Source organism: Populus alba, chromosome 19, assembly GCF_005239225.2.
Source record: "Populus alba chromosome 19, ASM523922v2, whole genome shotgun sequence".
NCBI classification, from domain to species: Eukaryota; Viridiplantae; Streptophyta; class Magnoliopsida; order Malpighiales; family Salicaceae; genus Populus; species Populus alba.
Window position 1 is genome coordinate 6,849,272 of NC_133302.1, and position 22,232 is coordinate 6,871,503.

Genomic DNA, 22,232 nt, shown 5'->3' on the forward strand with positions numbered 1-22,232 from the left:
AACGATCATGTGATTGGAGAGATTTGATTCTTGTATAATTATTGGTAGCTTATTATTTAATAAAAATACTTTCATTCTTTATTATCGGCTGGAAAGTGAATTGAACATTTATTAACTGAGTTTTTTTCTCCATTTTGTTGAATAAAAATGATTTTTTATTTTATTTTATTAAGCCTTTTTATAAGCCAGATAATTTGTCAGATAATTTTAGCAGAGTCGTATGTTTGCTGGTCAAAAGCCATTCCCATCAATAAGATGGAGTAGCATGAACAATTTATTTATTTATTTTTGGTTTATGCTAACGATTTATTTGATGATTAATATCGATTTATTTCCACTTTCTAGTATACCATAGTAGCCTAGGTGTGTTTTTCCGGAATGGTTATGAGCATTTTTCCAATCTGCTGGGGGTGATGTTGGTGGGCTTGGGCTAGGAGCATGGTTATTTTTAATCTTGGGCTTTTTGCGAGGCTTCACGCTGCTACCTTTTTAGTTCATGAATTTGAGATTAAAAAAATCATGAAAAACTTGGAAAAAGATAAAAAGTTATTGGTTGATAATTTTTCAATGGGGCTAGGCTGGACCCAGCAGGCCTAGCCGGGTCACAGGCTTGACCCAGCTAGCCATTTACTTTACCAGCAGGCGTGCGTGAGCAGTTCACGCACGCCAGCTATAGGAACATATAATTAAAATGCAAAAAGGGAAAGCGCAACTAACCTGGTGCTGGAAATGGCGATCCGGATTTTGCAGTCTTTCTTGATCGTCTATCCTTGCCTCAAGATCCCTGTGTTCGTTCGTTTCCCTTCTGTATATGTATTCCTTCTATCAGCTGCTCGTTCCTCTCTCCTTTTTAATTTCTTCCTCTGGCTGTGGAAGCTGACGCTGGAGAAGAGGAAGTCGATGATGATGCTGGTACTCTCTGCTGGTTCTTCCTTTCCTGCTTTTTTTTTTCTTTGTCTTCTTTTGTTCACTTTGTTTGCGTTCTGGGGACCAAAGCAAAGCCGGGAACGCTGGCTTTTTGCTCCTTTCGTTTCTTAGCTTGTGCTTTCGATCCTCCCTCTCTCGGTACCCTCTGTTTTGTTCTCTGCTCTCTCTCTATCTACTCCCTGTCTATCCTCCTGTTTATTTCTCTTCGTCTCTGTTCCCTGAGAGGAAACAAAAATTTGCTATTCTGGTTCGTTCTTTTGTCTTAGTTTTCTGCCGTTCGTGGCTTTTTCTTTTTTCTTTTTCTGGTCCCCTCGCGAGGTTGCCTTTGCCCAGCTTTTATAAGGCCAAAGATCGATCAGCGCTGTAACGATCGCCACTTAAATGCCCTGTAACTGGTTGCCTTCAATGATGAAACTCAAGTGTTGGCTGGAAACTGATGAAACAGAGGAAGAAGACAGTGAACAGTCGTTGCAAAACGACTCCGTTTTCCAGTTCTAAAGGCTGTCTTTAATTTGGTCCCTGTAATTCTTGTAATTTTGCAATCAAGTCCCTGGTTAAAATGTAATTAGATCCTTGCATTTTCGTGTCATTTTCAATCTAGTCCTTGGATTATAATGTTTGCAATTTGGACCCCAATTAAACCCCAAACTTTGATATTTCTTTGATTAAGTCCCTGATTGGATTAATTAAATTAATCTCAAGCTTAATTAAGTCCAAAAACTTATCAATTCTCCAATTAAACCCTTAATTGGATTAATTAAATTAATTTCAAGCTCAATTAAGTCTCAAAACTTATCAATTCTCCAATTAAACCCTTAATTGGATTAATTAAATTAATTCCAAGCTCAATTAAGTCTCAAAACTTATCAATTTTTCAATTAAACCCTTGATTGGATTAATTAAATCAATTTTCAAACTTAATTAAGTCTCACAACTTATCAATCATGTTGCCCTTAACCCAAATTTTAATTAATTCTTCATTTATTTTATTTTTACGTGTTTTTTCATTATTTTTTCAGCATTTTTTCAGTAAATAAAATAATTAAAATAAAAGGGTCAAAAATTTGGTTATGACAATAGTAATAGAACAAATTTATTATTTTCTTTTTGTTAAAACCATATTAAGATAATTTGCTAAAGATTAGTTAAGAGGAAGACAATTCTAGCCATTCCGTCGATAAATTAGTGAGATTGCTCCAATCACGGGGAAGGCTTTGCCAAATACTTCATCTCATGGATTCTGAGTTCTTAGCTATCAAATGGCTTTCAAAACAGTTGATTCTAAGTTTCATTTCAATAAATGCCAGTACCAACATTAATTTGGAAGTGCTATAACATGGAGAGCTTGGTTTCGTCTTCTTGGCTCTGCTCTGCTCCGCTCCACCATCATCTCCATCTTATCATGGTATATTTCTATTTTTAAAGAGTTTGATCTGCGATTCTCTCCAACAAATTGGGATAACAAATTGTCAGATGCTGAAAAGGCTGGCAATTCATCTTCCGTTGCTTGAAAATGGCCAGCTATCTCATCCCCCTTCTCTTAGAGTGATGGAGTACATCCAAAAGAATGGTGAGAGTCAGTGATGGAATGGGAGCATCCTAATGCTAAGGATGTCCTTCGTCCCTTTATTATTTAAATGATGACTCTGCCCTTTATCATTCATGTGCTAGGTTGGAATCCTTAAACTGGAGAAGAGTCCACTTATATTTCCTCGCCAACCAAGAAGATGAAGAAGACGAACTTTTCTATGACGAAGCTGCAATCAACTCTGTCCTTGATGAATCAGAGAGCAGATCCAGAAATATTACAAAATGTAGGTAACAGGTTTACGTACATGATTTAATTTGTAGAGGAAAAAAGATTGAACTTCGCATAATTAAATTGATGTCGTTCTCTGAAACTTACAGATCCTCTGTTTGTTATATTACGGTTTCTTATGAAGTGTAAATGGCTTCCTTACTTTATCCGTAAGAGAGGTGGAGGGAGTTAACCTCCATGAGATAGTTATCTTAGAATGGATCTCGCTCGTACTGCGCTTGAAAAGATGCCGCAAGGAATGGAATGCCTAACGAACCTGAGGTATCTTAGAATGAATGGATGTGGTGAAAAGGAGTTTCCTAGTGGGATATTACCAAAACTCTCTCACCTGCAAGTCTTAGTACTAGAAAAGTTTACGGCGCGAGGTGATGGTCCAATAACAATTAAAGGAAAGGAAGTAGGATCCTTGAGAAATTTGGAAAGTTTGGAGTGCCATTTCGAAGGTTTCTCTGACTTCGTGGAGTATCTCAGATCTTGGGATGGGATCCTATCATTAAGCACATACAGAATTTTTGTAGGAATGGTGGATGAAGATTATTGGGCATACATTAATGATTATTCGACAAACATTGGTGATTATCTGACATACTTTGATGATTATCCAAGTAAAACAGTTTTGTTGGGTAATTTGAGTTTCAACGGAGATAGAGATTTTCAGGTCAAGTTCTTAAATGGCATTCAAGGACTGATTTGTCAATGCTTCGATGCAAGAAGTTTATGTGATGTTTTGTCATTAGAGAATGCAACTGAACTGGAGCATATCAGAATTGAGGATTGCAATAACATGGAGAGCTTGGTTTCATCTTCTTGGTTCTGCTATGCTCCACCACCATTGCCATCATATAATGGTACGTTTTCTGGTCTTAAAGAGCTTAATTGTTGTGGATGTAACCATATGAAGAAGTTGTTTCCACTTGTGTTGCTGCCAAACCTCGTAAACCTGGCAAGGATTGATGTTAGTTATTGTGAGAAAATGGAGGAGATAATAGGAACAACAGATGAAGAAAGCAGCACCTCCAATTCCATCACGGAATTCATTCTCCCAAAGTTAAGAACTCTGTATTTGTATCGTTTACCAGAACTGAAAAGTATTTGCAGTGTAAGACTGATTTGCAATTCTCTTACTGTAATCCGTTGTCAGAAGCTGAAGAGGATGGCAATTTGTCTTCCGTTGCTTGAAAATGGCCAGCCATCTCCTCCCCCTTCTCTTGAAATAATCAAGGCATATCCAGAAGAATGGTGGGAGCATCCTAATGCTAAGGATGTTCTTCGTCCCTTTGTAACGTTTCCGCAGGAGGAGACTAGTTGGCGCCTAAGATAATATAATATAGAATAGAGGGTAAGCATCATCTCTCTCAATCGAATTGTACCTTTCGTATTGTTAATCCTTTCGTTGTTAGAATACTTCTTTGTTGCATCATTTATCAATTCTATCCTTCTGCAAGAATACTAATCGATTGTAACCTTAAATTTGCTCATATTCAATAATATATCATTCTTTCAATCATTTTTGTTAAAAATCATGTGCAAAACATAATTATTTTTGACATGAATGATGAAAATAGTCCTTTAAATAAACAAGGATATTCTTATTAATTAATATTGAAATAATCCTTTATCCCTGTGTACCTTTTTTAAAAAAAACCCGATAGATAAATAATTATAATTTGAAGTTTGATTAATATTATATTTTCATCCTATTGAGTTTCTCCAAGATGAAAATCCTATATTGATTTATCATTAAAGTAACCTAATAAATGTACTTTTTAAAAAAAAAAATTCATGCATTTACATTTTCTTAGCAGCTTTTTCGAAGTTTCAACATTCACCTCCGCACTGTTAAAATCATTCTAAAAGCAATAATTTTTTTTTTCCTTGGAAACAGCTTAGATGCACTCAATTATTTTAATCACAACTTTCCACTCTCATGTTGGATTGTTGTGATTCTTATGCGTTATCTTGTTTGGAAACACTCGTGCTACAAAATAGTCTCTGATGAGGATTTCAAAAAAAAGAAGAACTAAAGCATGTACGTGGCTGCCAAAGAAGTCCTAAAATTTAGGTTTTTGATAAAAACGTGCGGGACACGTGATGAAAAAGGAGGTTTAAAATTAAGAAGAAAAGGGATTAATGTAGTTTATGGATTCAGTAATGTTTCTTCTATTAAATGGATTAATTGTTTGATTATATTTATTTATCTGTATTGATTTAATTGTTTTACTATAATATTGATTTAATAAAAAGAACTCCTAAAGCATGTACGTGGCTGCCAAAAAAGTCCTAAAATTTACTCAATTGGAAAGGATCATGGTACTTACTGCCATGATTGTTATGCCCGCAATCAAAACATAATTTGTTTTTGTACTTAGAATTATGTTTGAGTGCATTTAAAAATCTGTTTATTTTTTTAAAAAAATTAAATTAATATTTTTAATATTTTTTAATATATTAATATTAAAATAAAAAAAATATTTTAAAGAGGAAAAAAAAAATATTTGACAAAGAATGAATAGGAAGCTTACGAATAGTTAAGAGTCGAATTGCAAAGTATAGTTTACCCGTTGACTCATAGATTAACTGATTAACCCCATCATATTATTTATTTATAAAAACTAAAATAATAATGTTTTTTCTAATATTATCTTTTTTAATATTTTTATTTTAAAAAAGTTTCACGTTGTATAAAAAAAAGATGTTTTAATTTAGCAACGATAGAGCATCCACAAGGAAGATGTTTTTGCCTTTTTCTTTTTCTTTTTTTTAATTTGTTTTTGTTTATTTGATTATAGGCTGGTTTAGAATTCAGCTAAGACATCTAATAAAATATTTTTATTCTTAGAAATTTTGTGAAAACAATCAGAAAACTAATTTAGGGATTAATTGAGTAATTAATTATCTTACAGAGGATTTTCTATTCTTTTATTTTATTTTTAGAAACAACTAATTTAATCAAACCCCAATAGCCTGATTCTTGGATCACAGAAGCTTGAGACATGGCACATGCTACAAGGAAAAAAGCATGATTTTGTTGAAAACCTTTAAGATTGGACTGTCGCATTCTAACAATAATGTTTGGACCATTTAAAGATTGGACCCAACTTCACTTCAACTTTATTTTATATTTATAATAAATAAAAAGCATGCTGCCAAAGAAGTCCTATAATTTAGGTTTTTGACACACGGGGATCATGGAGACGTGATGAAAAAAGGAGGGCTGCCTCTTCTAGAAAAAGGGGTATTTGTTGGCAATTGCGCCAGAGAAAAAAAAGAAGAAGGAGAACAGGCAAGGAAAGGAATGGCTAATACAGTGAAGGGTAGCCAAATTGTTCAGATTTCCAATTATTCCAACGGTATTTGTTTAATATTAAAAATAAAAAATTATTTTGATTACTAAAAACGAATAGAAAGCTTAAAAATAGTTTAAGAGACGTATTCCAAAGTAAAAAACAAAACCACATCATATTATTTATTTATAAAAACTAAAATGATGGTATTTATTTAAAAAAACTAAAATAAATATTTATTTTTAAACATTATCTTTTTAAAAATTTTTATTTTAAAAAAGTCTTACATAGTTATAGATAAAAAAAGATGTTTTAATTTAGCAACGATAGAGCATCCACAAGGAAGATATTATACGGTTATTAATTTTCATTACAAGAAAAGCTTAGAGACTTGGAGAATCACTATAAAAAAATAGTACGTAATTCAAGGTGTTTTGCCTTTTTAAAAAAAAAAAAATTGCCTCTTTCCCTTTCCACATCTAACCATTGTGCAGATAGAAGACCTGATATTTGCCTCATAAAATTTATTTTAAAATAAATTTATTGGTTTGGATAAAAAGTTTAATTATTTGATAATCTAAGATTTTAAATACTATGAAGCTCGCCACATATATGGCACAAGCAATTATTTAGTTGAATAATACACACATACACTGAGTGTGAAAGTTTACACACTTCAAAGTTTAGTTAAAGATAAGAAAATAATTGTTAAACCGTGTTTATTTTAAAAAACTTAAAATTTAAAATTTAACTAAATAAGATATTGATTGGGTGGAATTTAATCGATCAATCAAACCAATCTGATTCATATCTAATTGGATTACTAAAAAAAAAATGAAATGATATTATTTTAATAAAATAATTAATCTGAATTAACTTAATAAATAATTCATAAGTTATGATATTATATTAAAAAAATTATCTTAAACCAAATAAATCAAGTAACTTAAAAATATTGTAATGTTATTTTTGATAATTTAGTAAGGATTTGGAGAATATATATTTAAAAATAATCTTTGTCATAAGATTAAGTTATTCCAACAATCCGAGTCCATTAAAACCTGTTTGTTAAGGTGGTAAACCATAACAAAAACATCGATTTTTATTATTTTATTGGCAAAATGCAGGTATAACAGCAGTGCATCATGTTGCCCAAAAAAAAAATACAAATCTTAATTTATTTTTAATTATTTTTGAAAACCGGAGAAGCAGGTAAACTGTGACTAAAATAGTGTTTGATTTTATGGTAATAATTATTTTTTAAAGTGTTTTTTATTTGAAAATATATTAAAATAATATTATTTTTTATTTTTAAAATTTATTTTTAGCATTAATATAAAAAAATATTAAAATAAAAAATATCAAGTTATTTTAAAAACATGGTTCAACTGTATTATTATTATTATTATTGCCAGGGGTTTGGTTGTTCCAGGGAGGGCCGGAAAGGTTACGGGATGGAGAGTTGTTGATAACCATTAACCAATAACAGGGCTAAGATGAGTGAGGCTAATTAAAAGCATGTAAAAGTGTATCAAGTGACTGTTTGCTATTAATATTTTTGAATTGTTTTGAGGTGGTAATATAAAAAAAATAAAAAATATTTTTTTAATATATTTTTAAATAAAAAATATTTTTTTTAAAAAAAACTTGAATTATGCTACTCTTTCTCATATTCATGTGTTTACATTTTCTTGGCAGCTTCTTCAAAGTTTGAACATTGGGTGGGTCCACAGACTCCACACGTTAGCTTTCTATATCTTATAAATATAGTTTATAGGTATTCTATATCTTATAATATAGTTTATAGGATTTAGAATCTTGATGAATGAAACCAGCATTCTCGATTTCTTGGGATAGAAAGAAAGTTGGAATAACTTATATTTGGATTTTTCTTGGGGTGGAATTTCTTGCTCCATCTGTGTTGCAGCCTGTGTTTTGCATCCAAAATTATTATTATATGTGCTTTGTGTGTGTGTGTATTCTTTAAGTTATGTGTATATATATATATTCTTTAAGTTATGTAACGTCATTGTTATTGTAGGACATTACTATTATTTAAGTATTATCGAAGTCCTAGACTTTGGTTCCAATTTACTCTCTAGACTAATTAAACTTTATTTACATGTGATCAAATTTATAAAAAATAGTTTTTTATATGATTGATTTATAAGTTTGATAAATTAACCCAAACCGATATAGATAAATTCAATATAGTTTCCTTGCAAGAATTTTGAATTATCTTTTTTAAAAAAATTAAAACAATATTGTTTAGAAAAAATCAATTAATTAATAATAAAATAATAAAATCAATAAAATCATAGTGCCATGGGTTGATTTTATTAGTTTAAGTCAACATTAATAAAACAAAAGATTTGAAATTTAATTAATTATTAAATAACATGTTAATGGTTAGATTACAGTTTCTTCTTTACAAATAACCAGTGGGGAAAATTAACATAAAAAACAAATCTTAATTTTCATTTTTTAAATAAATTAGGTAGGATTTGAGTTTTTTTAAGTAATTATATCTTTATTAGCTTAAACAAAGATACTTATTAAAAGGACATAATAGAAAAGGGAAATTTAAGAGTAATTAAACTTGTAAAAGCATGTTGAAGACCATATCTAAAATATAAGGACTAATTGGGAAAAGTCTTCAAAGAAAAAGGACTACTTTTTTATGGGATGGTGGGGGAGTTTCTCGGAATTGAAATGGTCGAGGATGTAGAGGAGTACTGTCATCATTCCCATCACTGGCCTGTTATGGCAAGTCGTCGGAGGGAGGGCGACCCATTTTCCTAAAGGATTGTTTGGCAAAGCGTACACTTGCATAAAGGAATGGTTAAGGCTCTCTTGAAAATTAAAAGTTGTGTAAAAACTATAATGATTAGGATGTGCATGATAACGTTGTGGTTTAAAATTTTTTTATTTAAAAATATATTAAAATAATATTATTTTAAATTATTTTGACATCAACACATTAAAATAATTTAAAAACATAAAAAAATAATCTTAAACAAACAAAATTAAATTATGATGCAACACGGTTTGTATTGCGTTTCCAAACATGCTTTAGGTCAGAGTTTAGATTTTTTTTCCACCGGTCTTCAACTATGAATATTGAAATTTATTATTCATTTGTGTCTTTGATTTTGCAGATTCGAGCCAAGCTGACATTACCCGATTGACTCTTTTTCAATCAATTTTTATAAAAATAAAAACTTAAAAATCAAACCAAATTTTCATTTTGAGTTATAAAATAAGCTATAAATTTCAAATCCAACAATGGATTTATAAAAGAGAAAAACATTTAACTATGTAAATACAATTTGAATTATTTGTACCACATTTTGTATACATTTAATTTTCTTAACACTAAAGAATGAACATGTAAGTGTTGTTAAAATAGTTTTTAATATTAAAAAAAAATATATAAATATAAATCAAAGGTCTTATATAATAAAATAAAACGAGGATCAGTTGTTTCGTTTTATACATCTGGTTGGTTTGTGATCGCTTGCTGCACCCTTTCCCCTTTGGAAAATGGAAGCAGAAACTTTCTGCATTCGATCGGGGGCCACAGAGGTTAGCTAGCTAACTTTAATTCCGATTCCGACATGATTATTAAAGTTATGGAACATGATCCATCATCACTAGCCTCTCCTCATTCATGTGTTAGGTTGGAATCCTTAAACTGTTTTTTCCACGGTTTTTCGACTAGGTTCAGGAATTCATTTTATAAAAAACTATAGATTTTTGTATCATTCGTGGATATATAGTAAAAATTCCTTTTGATGTTAAGAACATCATCGTAACAAAAACCTTAACTAGTAGGAAAAACACGCAGCAAATACAACTCAACTCAAAAATTCATCAATCATGATGTTACCATGTCATAATTAATTTGAGATAAGGAATATGTATGGACTTTACAAATAGGTATTATCATCTAGAATACTATGATTCTTATTAGCAATTTTTTTTGTACATATTCAAGGCTTTCTACCAGAATTCTTATTAGGAAAAACTTGTGTAGATATTCAAGGTAGTTGTGGTTTTATTTCAATGGACTCGACACTTTTTTCTTATAAACGTTTAACGTACGTGTACAAATTCTCAAAGTACTGTAGGTTTTGAGTCCTGAGTTTTATTTCCAACCATAGGTTTTTAACGGTTGTTTCAGTACCCCTAAGCACTATTTTTATTGCTAATGCTATTCTTCGTTAAATTTTTAGGGAATGGAAGTTGAAGTGGATCAGATAATGACATTGATGGGGGAGGAGTGCGATGCATCATTCCTAGCATAGTACTTACAGCTCTTGAAGCTAAGCTTCAGGCTCTTACATTTTCAGGTCAGCTTTTTCAAAGTTTCAACAATGGGGTGGGTCCACGAGTTAAAGTGTTTGGCATTATTATCATAAAATGTTTTTTTTAAAAATAATTTTTAGCTTCTGATTCTTTTGTTGAAGATTTTAATTATATGCAGCGGTAGACAAAAGAAAAGCGAAATAGAGGTGTACAGCAACTTGTTGTCTCTTGTAATATAATCTTTGGCAGGATAGTTATGGCTTTTTTCCTAGCAACTTCTTGTCAAACAATAAAAGAATCTTTCCTACTGTAACATTCTCTTCCAAATCTCATCTCATTATACCATTGATTTCCAATTTCCCTTATCAAATTTCTTAAACCTTTCCGATGATCAGTGCTTCCTTTTCTGATTGAATCGAATCATCTGGAGCTCAACATCTTGCAACTTCCTTGTTATTTTTAAACCATATATTCTTCTCTGATCTTGTTTAGCAAACCAGCACTTGAAGAACTACTTGAATCCAGGTAAATTATTTATACTCCATCTTCTTCATTTTCTTTTTCACATGTAACTCTGGTTTGAATCTTTCAAGTAAAACACAAGTTGTAGAAATTCTAATGAGAAACTTTGGAGTTAGGATCATCAACACCTTCCAAAAATAAATAATTTGATCTTTCTCAGTTGTAACAATCCATGCCTTATGGAGTTCATACTAAATTGACCCCAAGTTAATCTTGAATTCATTTTTTTTCCTTCTTAGTTTCTTTGCCGTTTGTAACTTATTATTTTAGTTTCAACCTTCCTTTTCCAATTAATGTACTTCCATTAATTTTTATTCAATATTTTGACCCTTTTTATCTGTAGGACAAAATGGGTAGATCCGATGATCCGTTTTGGAAGGAAGTTGAAGATATGAATGGTGGAAGCATGAAGTGTAAGTTTTGTGGGCATTTATTTGCCAATGGTACTTCCATTTCGAGGATCAAATGGCATTTATCAGGAGAGAGAGGGCATGGTGTTGAAATTTGTTGTCAGGTGCCTAAAGAAGTTCAAGGAGCAGCCTTTCTAGCTATGCGTGGTGGCAACAAAAGACATAAAGACATAGCTATGCGTGAAGGATCTTTTCAGCATGTTGACAGAAGTGTGGATGCTCATGAGAATAGAGGAGAAGCAACACAAGGAACAGATTTAGTGGATCAATTTGTTGATGGCACTTGGGTTCAGATACACTCTGCCCTTTCAAAGGAGCAGCAGCTGAATGAAATCTCTACGTATTTAATGCAGGAAGATGAGGATGTGGAGCGTCTGCATGATGAATTTGAAACTGTAGCGAGAACAGAACAAGTGCAGCATCTGGAGAGAGGTAGCTCTTGTGAGAGGCCATCAATTAATCAAGCTGATGAGCCTCGAGGAGATTCATCCCAACCAACAGATCCATTGTGTCTTGACCATGGAAGATATTATGATCAACTCTGTGCACCTTCACTAAGCAAAGATGTCGTTATGTATGATGTGCAGAACATGGTTAGAGTGAGGACAGAACCAGTGGAGGAGGAGGGTGTGGAGAATAGTCGAAGATCAGTGCAGGTTGGTGCTGGAGCTAGATCTTCTGAAAGTCTGAAATACAACACAAGTGAGACTAGAGGAGTTCCATTACCTACTAGCTCCACAAAGCCAGTGGGTCAAGCATTTGAAGAGAATACGAAGGAGATATGGTCTTTGTTAATGGATGATAAAGTCCCAACCATTGGCATTTATGGCATGGGGGGGATTGGTAAAACGACAATACTCAAACATATCTATAATGAGCTTCTACAAAGACCAAATATTTGTGATCATGTTTGGTGGGTGATTGTGTCTCAAGATTTTAGCATTACTAGATTGCAGAATCTCATAGCTAAATGCCTTCATCTAGACCTTGCAAATGAAGATGATGATGTGCATAGAGCTGCCAAATTGTCAGAAGAATTAAGGACGAAACAAAAATGGATTCTCATTTTAGATGATTTGTGGCACAATTTTGAGCTTGATGAAGTGGGAATTCCTGTGCTGTTGAAAGGATGCAAGCTGATTATGACAACTAGATCAGAAACGGTTTGTCATCGGATGGCTTGCCACCACAAAATCAAAGTGAAGCTACTTTCGGAGGGAGAAGCTTGGACTTTGTTCATGGAAAAACTTGGACGTGACATAGCACTTTTACCAGAAGTGGAAGGAATTGCGAAAGATATTGCTGGGGAATGTCCTGGTTTGCCATTGGGAATTATTGCAGTGGCAGGAAGCTTGAGGGGAGTGGATGACCCACATGAGTGGAGAAATACATTGAACAAATTGAGAGAATCAGAATTTAGGGACATAGATGATAAAGTATTCAGGTTATTGAGGTTTAGTTATGATCGGTTAGGTGATTTAGCACTAAAGCAATGTCTCTTGTACTGTGCATTATTTCCTGAAGATGATATTATTGCAAGGGAGGAGTTGATAGGTTATTTGATCGATGAGGGAATTATTAAAGGAAAGAGGAGCAGGGGAGATGCATTTGATGAGAGCAACACGATGCTTAATAGACTTGAATATGTCTGCCTATTGGAAAGTGCTCAAATGGGTTTTAATGATATTAGACGTGTCAAGATGCATGACTTGATTAGAGACATGGCCACCCAAATACTGCAAGACGAATCTCAAGTCATGGTTAAAGCAGGTGCGCAATTAAAAGAGTTGCCAGATGCAGAGGAGTGGACGCAGAATCTCACAAAAGTCTCACTAATGAGAAACAAGATCGAAGAAATTCCTTCCAGCTATTCACCAAAGTGTCCCTATCTATCAACTCTATTTCTACGTGATAATAAAGGGTTGCGATTTATTGCGGATTCATTTTTCAAGCAATTGCATGGGCTCAAGGTCCTCGATCTGTCTTGGACAGGTATTGAAAACTTGCCAGACTCTGTCTCTGATTTGGTGAGTCTCACTGCGTTATTGCTCTGTATGTGTGACAACTTAAGATTTGTTCCATCATTAAAGAAGCTCAGGGCACTGAAGAGGTTGGATCTCTCTTGTACTCGACTTGAAAAGATGCCACAAGGAATGGAATGCCTAACCAACCTGAGGTATCTTAGAATGAATGGATATGGTGAAAAGGAGTTTCCTAGTGGGATATTACCAAAACTCTCTCACCTGCAAGTCTTTGTACAAGAACAGTTTATGCCGCAAGATGATGCTCCGATAACAGTTAAAGTAAAGGAAGTAGGATCCTTGAGAAATTTGGAAACTTTGGAGTGCCATTTCGAAGGTTTTTCTGACTTCGTGGAGTATCTCAGATCTCGGGATGGGATCCTATCATTAAGCACATGCAAGATTTTAGTAGGAGAGGTGCGTAGATATTTAGAGCAATTGATGGAAGATTTTCCAAGTAAAACAGTTGGGTTGGGTAATTTGAGTATCAACGGAGATAGAGATTTTCAGGTCAAGTTCTTAAATGGCATTCAAGGACTGATTTGTGAATGCATCGATGCAAGAAGTTTATGTGATGTTTTGTCATTAGAGAATGCAACTAAACTGGAGCGCATTAGCATTCGGGAATGCCATAACATGGGTTTCATCTTCTTGGTCCTGCTCTGCTCCACCACGATTGCCATCATGTAACGGTACGTTTTCTGGTCTTAAAGAGTTTTATTGTTACAAGTGTAAAAGTATAAAGAAGTTGTTCCCGCTTGTGTTGCTGCCAAACCTCGTAAACCTGGAAAAGATTGATGTTAGTCATTGTGAGAAAATGGAGGAGATAATAGGAACAACAGATGAAGAAAGCAGCACCTCCATTTCCATCACGGAAGTCATTCTCCCAAAGTTAAGAATTCTGGAATTGTTTGATTTACGAGAACTGAAAAGCATTTGCAGTGCAAAACTGATTTGCAATTCTCTTGAACATATCCTTACATAATTTTTTTAAAATAAAAATAGTATTTTTATATATTTTTAAATGGCTACCAAAGAAGTCCTAAAATTTAGGTCTTTGATGAAAACGTGTGGGACACGGGGACCATGGGGACGTGATGAAAAGGAGGGTTTAAAAGTGTGGATTGGAAATCTATTTGTACAATATATCATCTTCTGCTGCTGTGATTATTAAAGCCTTGCCAATAATTACAGATTATAGCACCCACGAGGATTGGAAATCTTTTTCCTTGACAAGCACAGGCAATATTATTGATTCAACTTTCCAAAATGTATTCTTTAGCCACCACAAAGTTTAACACACACACACACACGAGTGTGAAAGTTTATACACTTCAAAGTAAAGTTAAAGATAAGAGCATATATAATTGTTAAACCCCGTAGATTTGTTTAAAAAAAACTCAAAATCTAAAATTTAACTTAGATTGGGTTGTAATTAAATCATATAAGATATTAATTTAATAAAATTTGATCGATTCAATCAAATCTAGTTTATATTTGACTAAATTAATTAAAAAAAAATGAAATGATATTATTTTAATAAAAATAATTAATTTGAACTAACTTAATAAATTATTTGTAATATTAAAAAATTATCTTAAACACAAAAATTTAAACAGATTTAAAAATGTTATAATGTTACTTTCTAATAATTTAGTAAGGATACCCCACAGCCTCCTCCTCTGGTTCTTGTCGAGAAAGTGTATGGAGCCTTGACAAATAAAGGTTCTCTGATCTGTTGATTGGGTTTGGGTCTCAACCGTTTGTGAGATTACAAGAGTTCTGGCAGTCGATAGTAATAGAACAAATTTATTAATAGAACTGGTCGTAATTACTGGTCAGGAGTTCTGGCAGTCGATAGAACAAATTTATTATTTTCTTTTTGGTAAAACCATATTAAGATAATTTGCTAAAGATTAGTTAAGAGGAGGACAATTCTAGCCATTCCGTCGATAAGTTAGTGAGATTGCTCCAATCACGGGGAAGGCTTTGCCAAATACTTCATCTCATGGATTCTGAGTTCTTAGCTAAACTTAAATAAAATATTATAATAGTGGAGTATCTAAATTATCTAATAAAATATTTTTTATTTTTTATAAATTTTGTGAAAAAAAATAAAAAACTAATTTAGGAATTAATTGAGTAATTATTAGTTCACAGAGGATTTTATTTTATTTTATTTTTAGTGACAGCTAATTTCATCAAACACCAATTGCCTTGTTCTTTAATCACATAAGCTTAAGACATGGCACGTGCTACACTGCTAATGCTGGGACACTGTCACGTTCTAACAATAATGTTTGAACCATACACTTGAGGGCTTAGTTGTTGTGGTAAACTGCAAGTTCAATCCTTGCGAATGTCCCGGGTTCGAACCTTAAAGAGTACCCCTGTCACTCCTGTGGTGTCTTACCTGTTCACTGGGCTTGCAGGATGTTCAGTGGGCCCGGGGATTAGTTGTGGTGCGCGCAAGCTGGCCCGGACATCCCGGTTATAAAAAAAAAAAAAAAAAAACAATAATGTTTGAACCATTTAAGATTGGACCCTACTTCACTTGAACTTTACTTTATATTTATAATGAGGAAAAAGTATGATTGGGTTGAAAACCATTTTATGCTCGTTCGAAAGCTTTTGGACCAGGTTATCATGTGTTTGATACTGTTATATAGAGTATTTTTTAAAAATAATTTTTGTAGATTTTATTTTTAATATCAATACATCAACATCATTAAAAACAACTAAAAAATTATTAATTTAATATTTTTTAAAAACAAATATAAATTTTAAAAAATATTTAAAAGCATATGGACATACCCAAACCGGTAAACATCAAAAGCTACATTGGTATGTCTCTATGAATATATGATAATGGAGCCTTTTTTTTGAATATTTAAAACTAGAAAGTAGTATAGGCGTGATTTTTAAAATCTTGATCCCTAGACTTTTTGCATCTTTTATTTTTTTATTTTTAGTTTTAATTCAAAATTTTATTTTATTTCACTTTTGATCCATGATTTTGAGATGAAAGAAAAAAAGTCACCTAAAAAAACTTGGAAAAAGATAAAAAGTTATTGGTTCAATACACATATAATAATCTATCTTCAATAGTAAATAAAATCATTGCAATTTAAATACGATTTAATTATTGAATGTGAATAAAATAAGATATAATAATAAAATAGAGATCGTCGTCTCCTCAGTCCTCACCCTATGTAAGAGATGACTGCTTTTGCACAAAACTCTTCACCTCACCAATCAACAAAGAAAATTCAGGCGATTCAGGCAGGCAATAAAACCCATGAAAAGCATTTGGATACTCTACCAAATGTACTTCTTTCCCAGATTTCTTCAGCCCCTCATGGTACCTCTTCTGCCAATCTTGCAAGGGATCGAACCCTCCGACAAAAAGTAACGTCGCAGGGAACTTCACGCCTGAAATATCCACCGCATTTGGTCCGAAAACATTAACCACCGAGTGGTTTCGGTCCGATCCCTCAGGCAGAAACGCCTTCCACATCCAGAAAATTAGTGTTTTATCTCGGTTTTTTCTAAGCCTTAGATGCATTTTTTAATTTTAGTCATTGATTGTTTTTGTTTTCAATTTTATCATCATAGATTGTGCTGACTGCTATGGAGTTTTAACTCTGATGCAGCAACTTGCTGGGTTTAACTGAGTTCTGTATTTCTCAATTAGCAGCGTGCAAATAAACAGCATTTAGCTTTTTCACTAATGCAATAAACAACATTTAGATAAAATTGATGAGAGGCATCATTCATAGCATAGTATTTACAGCTCTTGAAGCTAAGCTTCAGGCTCTTACATTTTCAGGTCAGCTTTTTCAAAGTTTTCAACAATGGGGTGGGGTCTACACGTTAACTCAGCATTAGCTTCTGATTCTTTTGTTGAAGTTTTCAATTATATGCAGCGCTAGACAAAAGAAAAGCAAATTTGAGGTGTACAGCAACTTGCCATATCTTATAATATAATCTCTGGTAGGTGAAATTTTGTGGCTTCCTTCCTAGCAACTTCCTTCTTGTCAAACAATACAATAGTCTTTGCTACTGTAACATTCTCTTCCAAATCTCATCTCATTATACCATTGATTTCCCATTTCCCTCATAAAATTTCTTAAACCTTTCTGATGATCAGTGCTTCCTTTTCTGATTGAATCGAATCATCTGGAGCTCAACATCTTGCAACTTCCTTCTTATTTTTAAACCGTATATTCTTCTCCGTTCTTGTCTTTTTTGCTGAATACTGCTTAAGCAAACCAGCACTTGAAGCGAAACTTGAATCCAGGTAAATTATTTATAATCCATCTTCTTCATTTTGTTTTTCACATGTAACTCTGGTTTGAATCTTTCAAGGAAAACACAAGTTGTAGAAATTCTAATGAGAAACTTTGGAGTTAGGATCATCAACAGTTTCCAAAAATAAATAATTTGATCTTTCTCAGTTGTAACAATCCATGCCTTATGCAGTTCATACTAAATTGACCCCAAGTTAACCTTGAATTCCTTGTTTTTTCTTCTTAGTTTCTTCGCTGTTTGTAACTTATTATTTTAGTTTCAACCTTCCTTTTCCAATTAATGTACCTCCATTAATTTTTATTCAATATTTTGACCCTTTTTATCTGTAGGACAAAATGGGTAGATCAGATGATCCGTTTTGGAAGGAAGTTGAAGATATGAATGATGGAAGCATGAAGTGTAAGTTTTGTGGGCATTTATTTGCCAATGGTACTTCCATTTCGAGGATAAAGTGGCATTTATCAGGAGAGAGAGGGCATGGTGTTGGCATTTGTGGTCAGGTGCCTAAAGAAGTTCAAGGAGCAGCCTTTCTAGCTATGCGTGGTGGCTACAAAAGACATAAAGGCATAGCAAGTTCAAGCATGGAATACACTGGTGAAGGATCTTTTCAGCATGTTGACAGAAGTGTCTCTCCTTGGAGACTCAGAGTTGATGCTCATGAGAATAGAGGAGAAGCAACACAAGGAACAGATTTAGTGGATCAATTTGCTGATGCTACTTGGGTTCATATGCACTCTGCCCTTTCAAAGGAGCAGCAGCTGAATGAAATCTCTACGTATTTCATGCAGGAAGATGAAACTGTAGCGAGAACAGAACAAGTGCAGCATCTGGAGAGAGGTAGCTCTTGTGAGAGGCCATCAATTAATCAAGCTGATGAGCCTCGAGGAGATTCATCCCAACCAAACAGATCCTTTGTGTCTTGATCATGGAAGATATTATGCCCAACTATTTGCTCCATCAGTAAACAATGATGTCATTATGAATGATGTGCAGAACATGCTTAGAGTGAGGACAGAACCAGTGGAGGAGGAGGGTGTGGAGAATAGTGGAAGATTAGTGCAGCCTGGCGCAGGAGCTAGATCTTCTACCAGCCTTAAATACAACACAAGTGAGACTAGAGGAGTTCCATTACCTACTAGCTCTAAGAAGCTAGTGGGTCGAGCATTTGAAGAGAATACGAAGGTGATATGGTCTTTGTTGATGGATGATGAAGTCTCAACCATTGGTATTTATGGGATGGGGGGAGTTGGTAAAACAACAATACTGCAACATATCCATAATGAGCTTCTACAAAGACAAGATATTTGTGATCATGTTTGGTGGGTAACTGTGTCTCAAGATTTCAGCATTAATAGATTGCAGAATCTTATTGCTAAACGTCTTCATCTAGACCTTTCAAGCGAAGATGATGATCTGCATAGAGCTGCCAAATTGTCAGAAAAACTAAGGAAGAAACAAAAATGGATTCTCATTTTAGATGATTTGTGGAACTATTTTGAGCTTGATGAAGTGGGAATTCCTGTGCTGTTGAAAGGATGCAAGCTGATTATGACAACTAGATCAGAAACGATTTGTCTTCGGATGGCTTGCCACCACAAAATCAAAGTGAAGCTACTTTCGGAGGGAGAAGCTTGGACTTTGTTCATGGAAAAACTTGGACGTGACATAACACTTTTACCAGAAGTGAAAGGAATTGCGAAAGATATTGCTGGGGAATGTGCTGGTTTGCCATTGGGAATTATTGCAGTGGCAGGAAGCTTGAGGGGAGTGGACGACCCACATGAGTGGAGAAATACATTGAACAAATTGAGAGAATCAGAATTTAGGGACATAGATGAGAAAGTATTCAGGTTATTGAGGTTTAGTTATGATCAGTTAGGTGATTTAGCACTAAAGCAATGTCTCTTGTACTGTGCATTATTTCCTGAAGATGATATGATTGAAAGGGAGGAGTTGATAGGTTATTTGATCGATGAGGGAATAATTAAAGGAAAGAGGAGCAGGGGAGATGCATTTGATGAGGGCCACACGATGCTTAATCGACTTGAAAATGTCTGCCTATTGGAAAATGCTAAAATAAAGTATGATGATATTAGACGTGTCAAGATGCATGACTTGATTAGGGACATGGCCATCCGAATACTGCTAGAGAACTCTCAAGGCATGGTCAAAGCAGGTGCACAATTAAAAGAGTTGCCAGATGCAGAGGAGTGGACGGAGAATCTGACGAGAGTTTCACTAATGGAAAACATGATCGAAGAAATTCCTTCCACCCATTCACCCAGGTGTCCCTATCTATCAACTCTATTGCTATGTCAAAATCGTTGGTTGGGATTTATTGCGGATTCATTTTTCAAGCAATTGCATGGGCTCCAGGTCCTCGATCTCTCTTGGACAGGTATTGAAAACTTGCCAGACTCTGTCTCTGATTTGGTGAGTCTCACTGCGTTATTGCTCAAACACACCAACATACGTCATGTTCCATCATTAAAGAAGCTTAGGGCACTGAAGAGGTTGGATCTCTCTGGTACTCAGGCACTTGCAAAGATGCCGCAAGGAATGGAATGCCTAACCAACCTGAGGTATCTTAGAATGAATGGATGTGGTGAAAAGGAGTTTCCTAGTGGGATATTACCAACACTCTCTCACCTGCAAGTCTTTGTACTAGAAAAGTTTACGAAAGCTCCAACAACAGTTAAAGGAAAGGAAGTAGGATCCTTGAGAAAATTGGAAACTTTGGAATGCCATTTCAAAGGTTTTTCTGACTTCGTGGAGTATCTCAGATCTCGGGATGGGATCCTATCATTAAGCACATACAAAATTTTAGTAGGAAAGGTGGGTAGATATTTAGAGCAATTGATGGAACATTTTCCAAGTAAAACAGTTGGGTTGGGTAATTTGAGTATCAACGGAGATAGAGATTTTCAGGTCAAGTTCTTAAATGGCATTCAAGGACTGATTTGTGAATGCATCGATGCAAGAAGTTTATGTGATGTTTTGTCATTAGAGAATGCAACTGAACTGGAGCGCATCAGCATTCGGAAATGCCATAACATGGAGAGCTTGGTTTCATCTTCTTGGTTCTGCTCTGCTCCACCACGATTGCCATCATATAATGGTATCTTTTCTAGTCTTAAAAGGTTTTATTGTTATAATTGTGAAAGTATGAAGAAGTTGTTCCCGCTTGTGTTGCTGCCAAACCTCATAAACCTGGAAAGGATTGAAGTTAATGAATGTGAGAAAATGGAGGAGATAATAGGAACAACAAATGAAGAAAGCAGCACCTCCAATTCCATCACGGAAGTCATTCTCCCAAAGTTAATAACTCTGAAATTGTCTTGGTTACCAGAACTGAAAAGCATTTGCAGTGCAAAACTGATTTGCAATTCTCTTGAAGATATTAGTGTAATGTCTTGTAAGAAGCTGAAGAGGATGCCAATTTGTCTTCCGTTGCTTGAAAATGGCCAGCCATCTCCTCCCCCTTCTCTTAAAGAAATCAACGCATATCCAAAAAAATGGTGGGAGTCAGTAGTGGAGTGGGAGCATCCTAACGCAAAGGATGTCCTTCGTCCCTTTGTAAACTAATATAATATAGTATGCTTACAATTACATAAATAACATTTTTCATTTTTTTTATTTCATTAAAGACTACTGAATTGTCATATTTTTTTTAACTCGATAGATAAACAATTATAATTTGAAGTTTGATTAATATTATATTTTCATCCTATTGAATTTCTCCAAGATGAAAATAAAAAAAATAAAAAAAATATTATATTGATTTATCATTAAAGTAACCTAATATTATAAATCATCAGTGAAAGTATTCTTCTACACACATTTTTAAAATGTCTAAGAGAGTATGAATATGACAGTTTTGGTTTCTAAACCTGAAACTGCCAGAAACTGCCATATTCATAAACACATTTTTTAAATACTAAATTTAATACTGTTAACGATATTATCCAATCTCCTGAAGATAATACTGATACTGAAGATAAACATGATCAGGGATTGATATCCCTGACCTGACCTGACCTGACCTGCTCATACCTGATCATACCTGAACAAGAGAGATTACTACGACTGAAGATAATCGTGATCTCCAAGCATATCTACAATAAAGATAATATTGATATTGAAGATAAACATGATCAGGGAGTACGATAATTATCAAGAAGTCTGGATACTGAAGAGATCATGATCAGGGATTGTTATCCCTGATCATACCTGCTCATACCTGACCTGACCTGCTCATACCTGCACAAGAGATATTCATTGAATCTGAAGATAACGTGATCACATTAGAAAATATGTGTATATCTTATCATTAATTGTACTCTTGATTATAGGATTTATTTTGAATTTAAGATGGTATTATATAAGACCATCATGTAACAGTAAAAGATCATTCAACGGAAATACATTCTTCTGTATCTCTCTAGCCTTCCCGTCTACAGCTCTTCTCTTCTTCTTCTCCTATTCTTTTATCTTACATGGTATCAGAGCCCTTGACTCACGTCACACAAATGGCCTCCTCTACAGAAAATACCTCTGATGCTGCTGCTATTAGCATTCCCGCTCTTGTTTCCCCTCCTGCTATAAATGTCACAAAACTCTCAAAAGACAA

At 33.9% G+C, this 22,232-nt stretch overlaps 3 protein-coding genes across 3 annotated transcripts; all 3 read left to right on the forward strand.

The window, feature by feature from the left end:
* The first annotated feature begins 2,942 nt into the window (after positions 1-2,942).
* LOC140955034 (disease resistance protein UNI-like) lies at positions 2,943-4,067 on the forward strand. Its single transcript, XM_073406561.1, has one exon. It carries the CDS (start codon positions 2,943-2,945, stop codon positions 4,065-4,067), a length of 1,125 nt encoding a protein of 374 aa, XP_073262662.1.
* Positions 4,068-10,605: 6,538 nt separating this feature from the next.
* On the forward strand, positions 10,606-14,404 carry LOC118040999 (disease resistance protein At4g27190-like). Its single transcript, XM_035048093.2, has 2 exons — positions 10,606-10,863; positions 11,204-14,404. The coding sequence occupies exon 2, from the start codon at positions 11,210-11,212 to the stop codon at positions 13,979-13,981; it is 2,772 nt and encodes a 923-aa protein (XP_034903984.1). The 5' UTR covers positions 10,606-10,863; positions 11,204-11,209; the 3' UTR covers positions 13,982-14,404.
* A 2,824-nt stretch (positions 14,405-17,228) lies between these two features.
* LOC118040982 (probable disease resistance protein At1g61300) lies at positions 17,229-21,236 on the forward strand. Its single transcript, XM_073406753.1, has 2 exons — positions 17,229-17,591; positions 17,932-21,236. The coding sequence occupies exon 2, from the start codon at positions 18,476-18,478 to the stop codon at positions 21,185-21,187; it is 2,712 nt and encodes a 903-aa protein (XP_073262854.1). The 5' UTR covers positions 17,229-17,591; positions 17,932-18,475; the 3' UTR covers positions 21,188-21,236.
* The last annotated feature ends 996 nt before the right edge of the window (positions 21,237-22,232 follow it).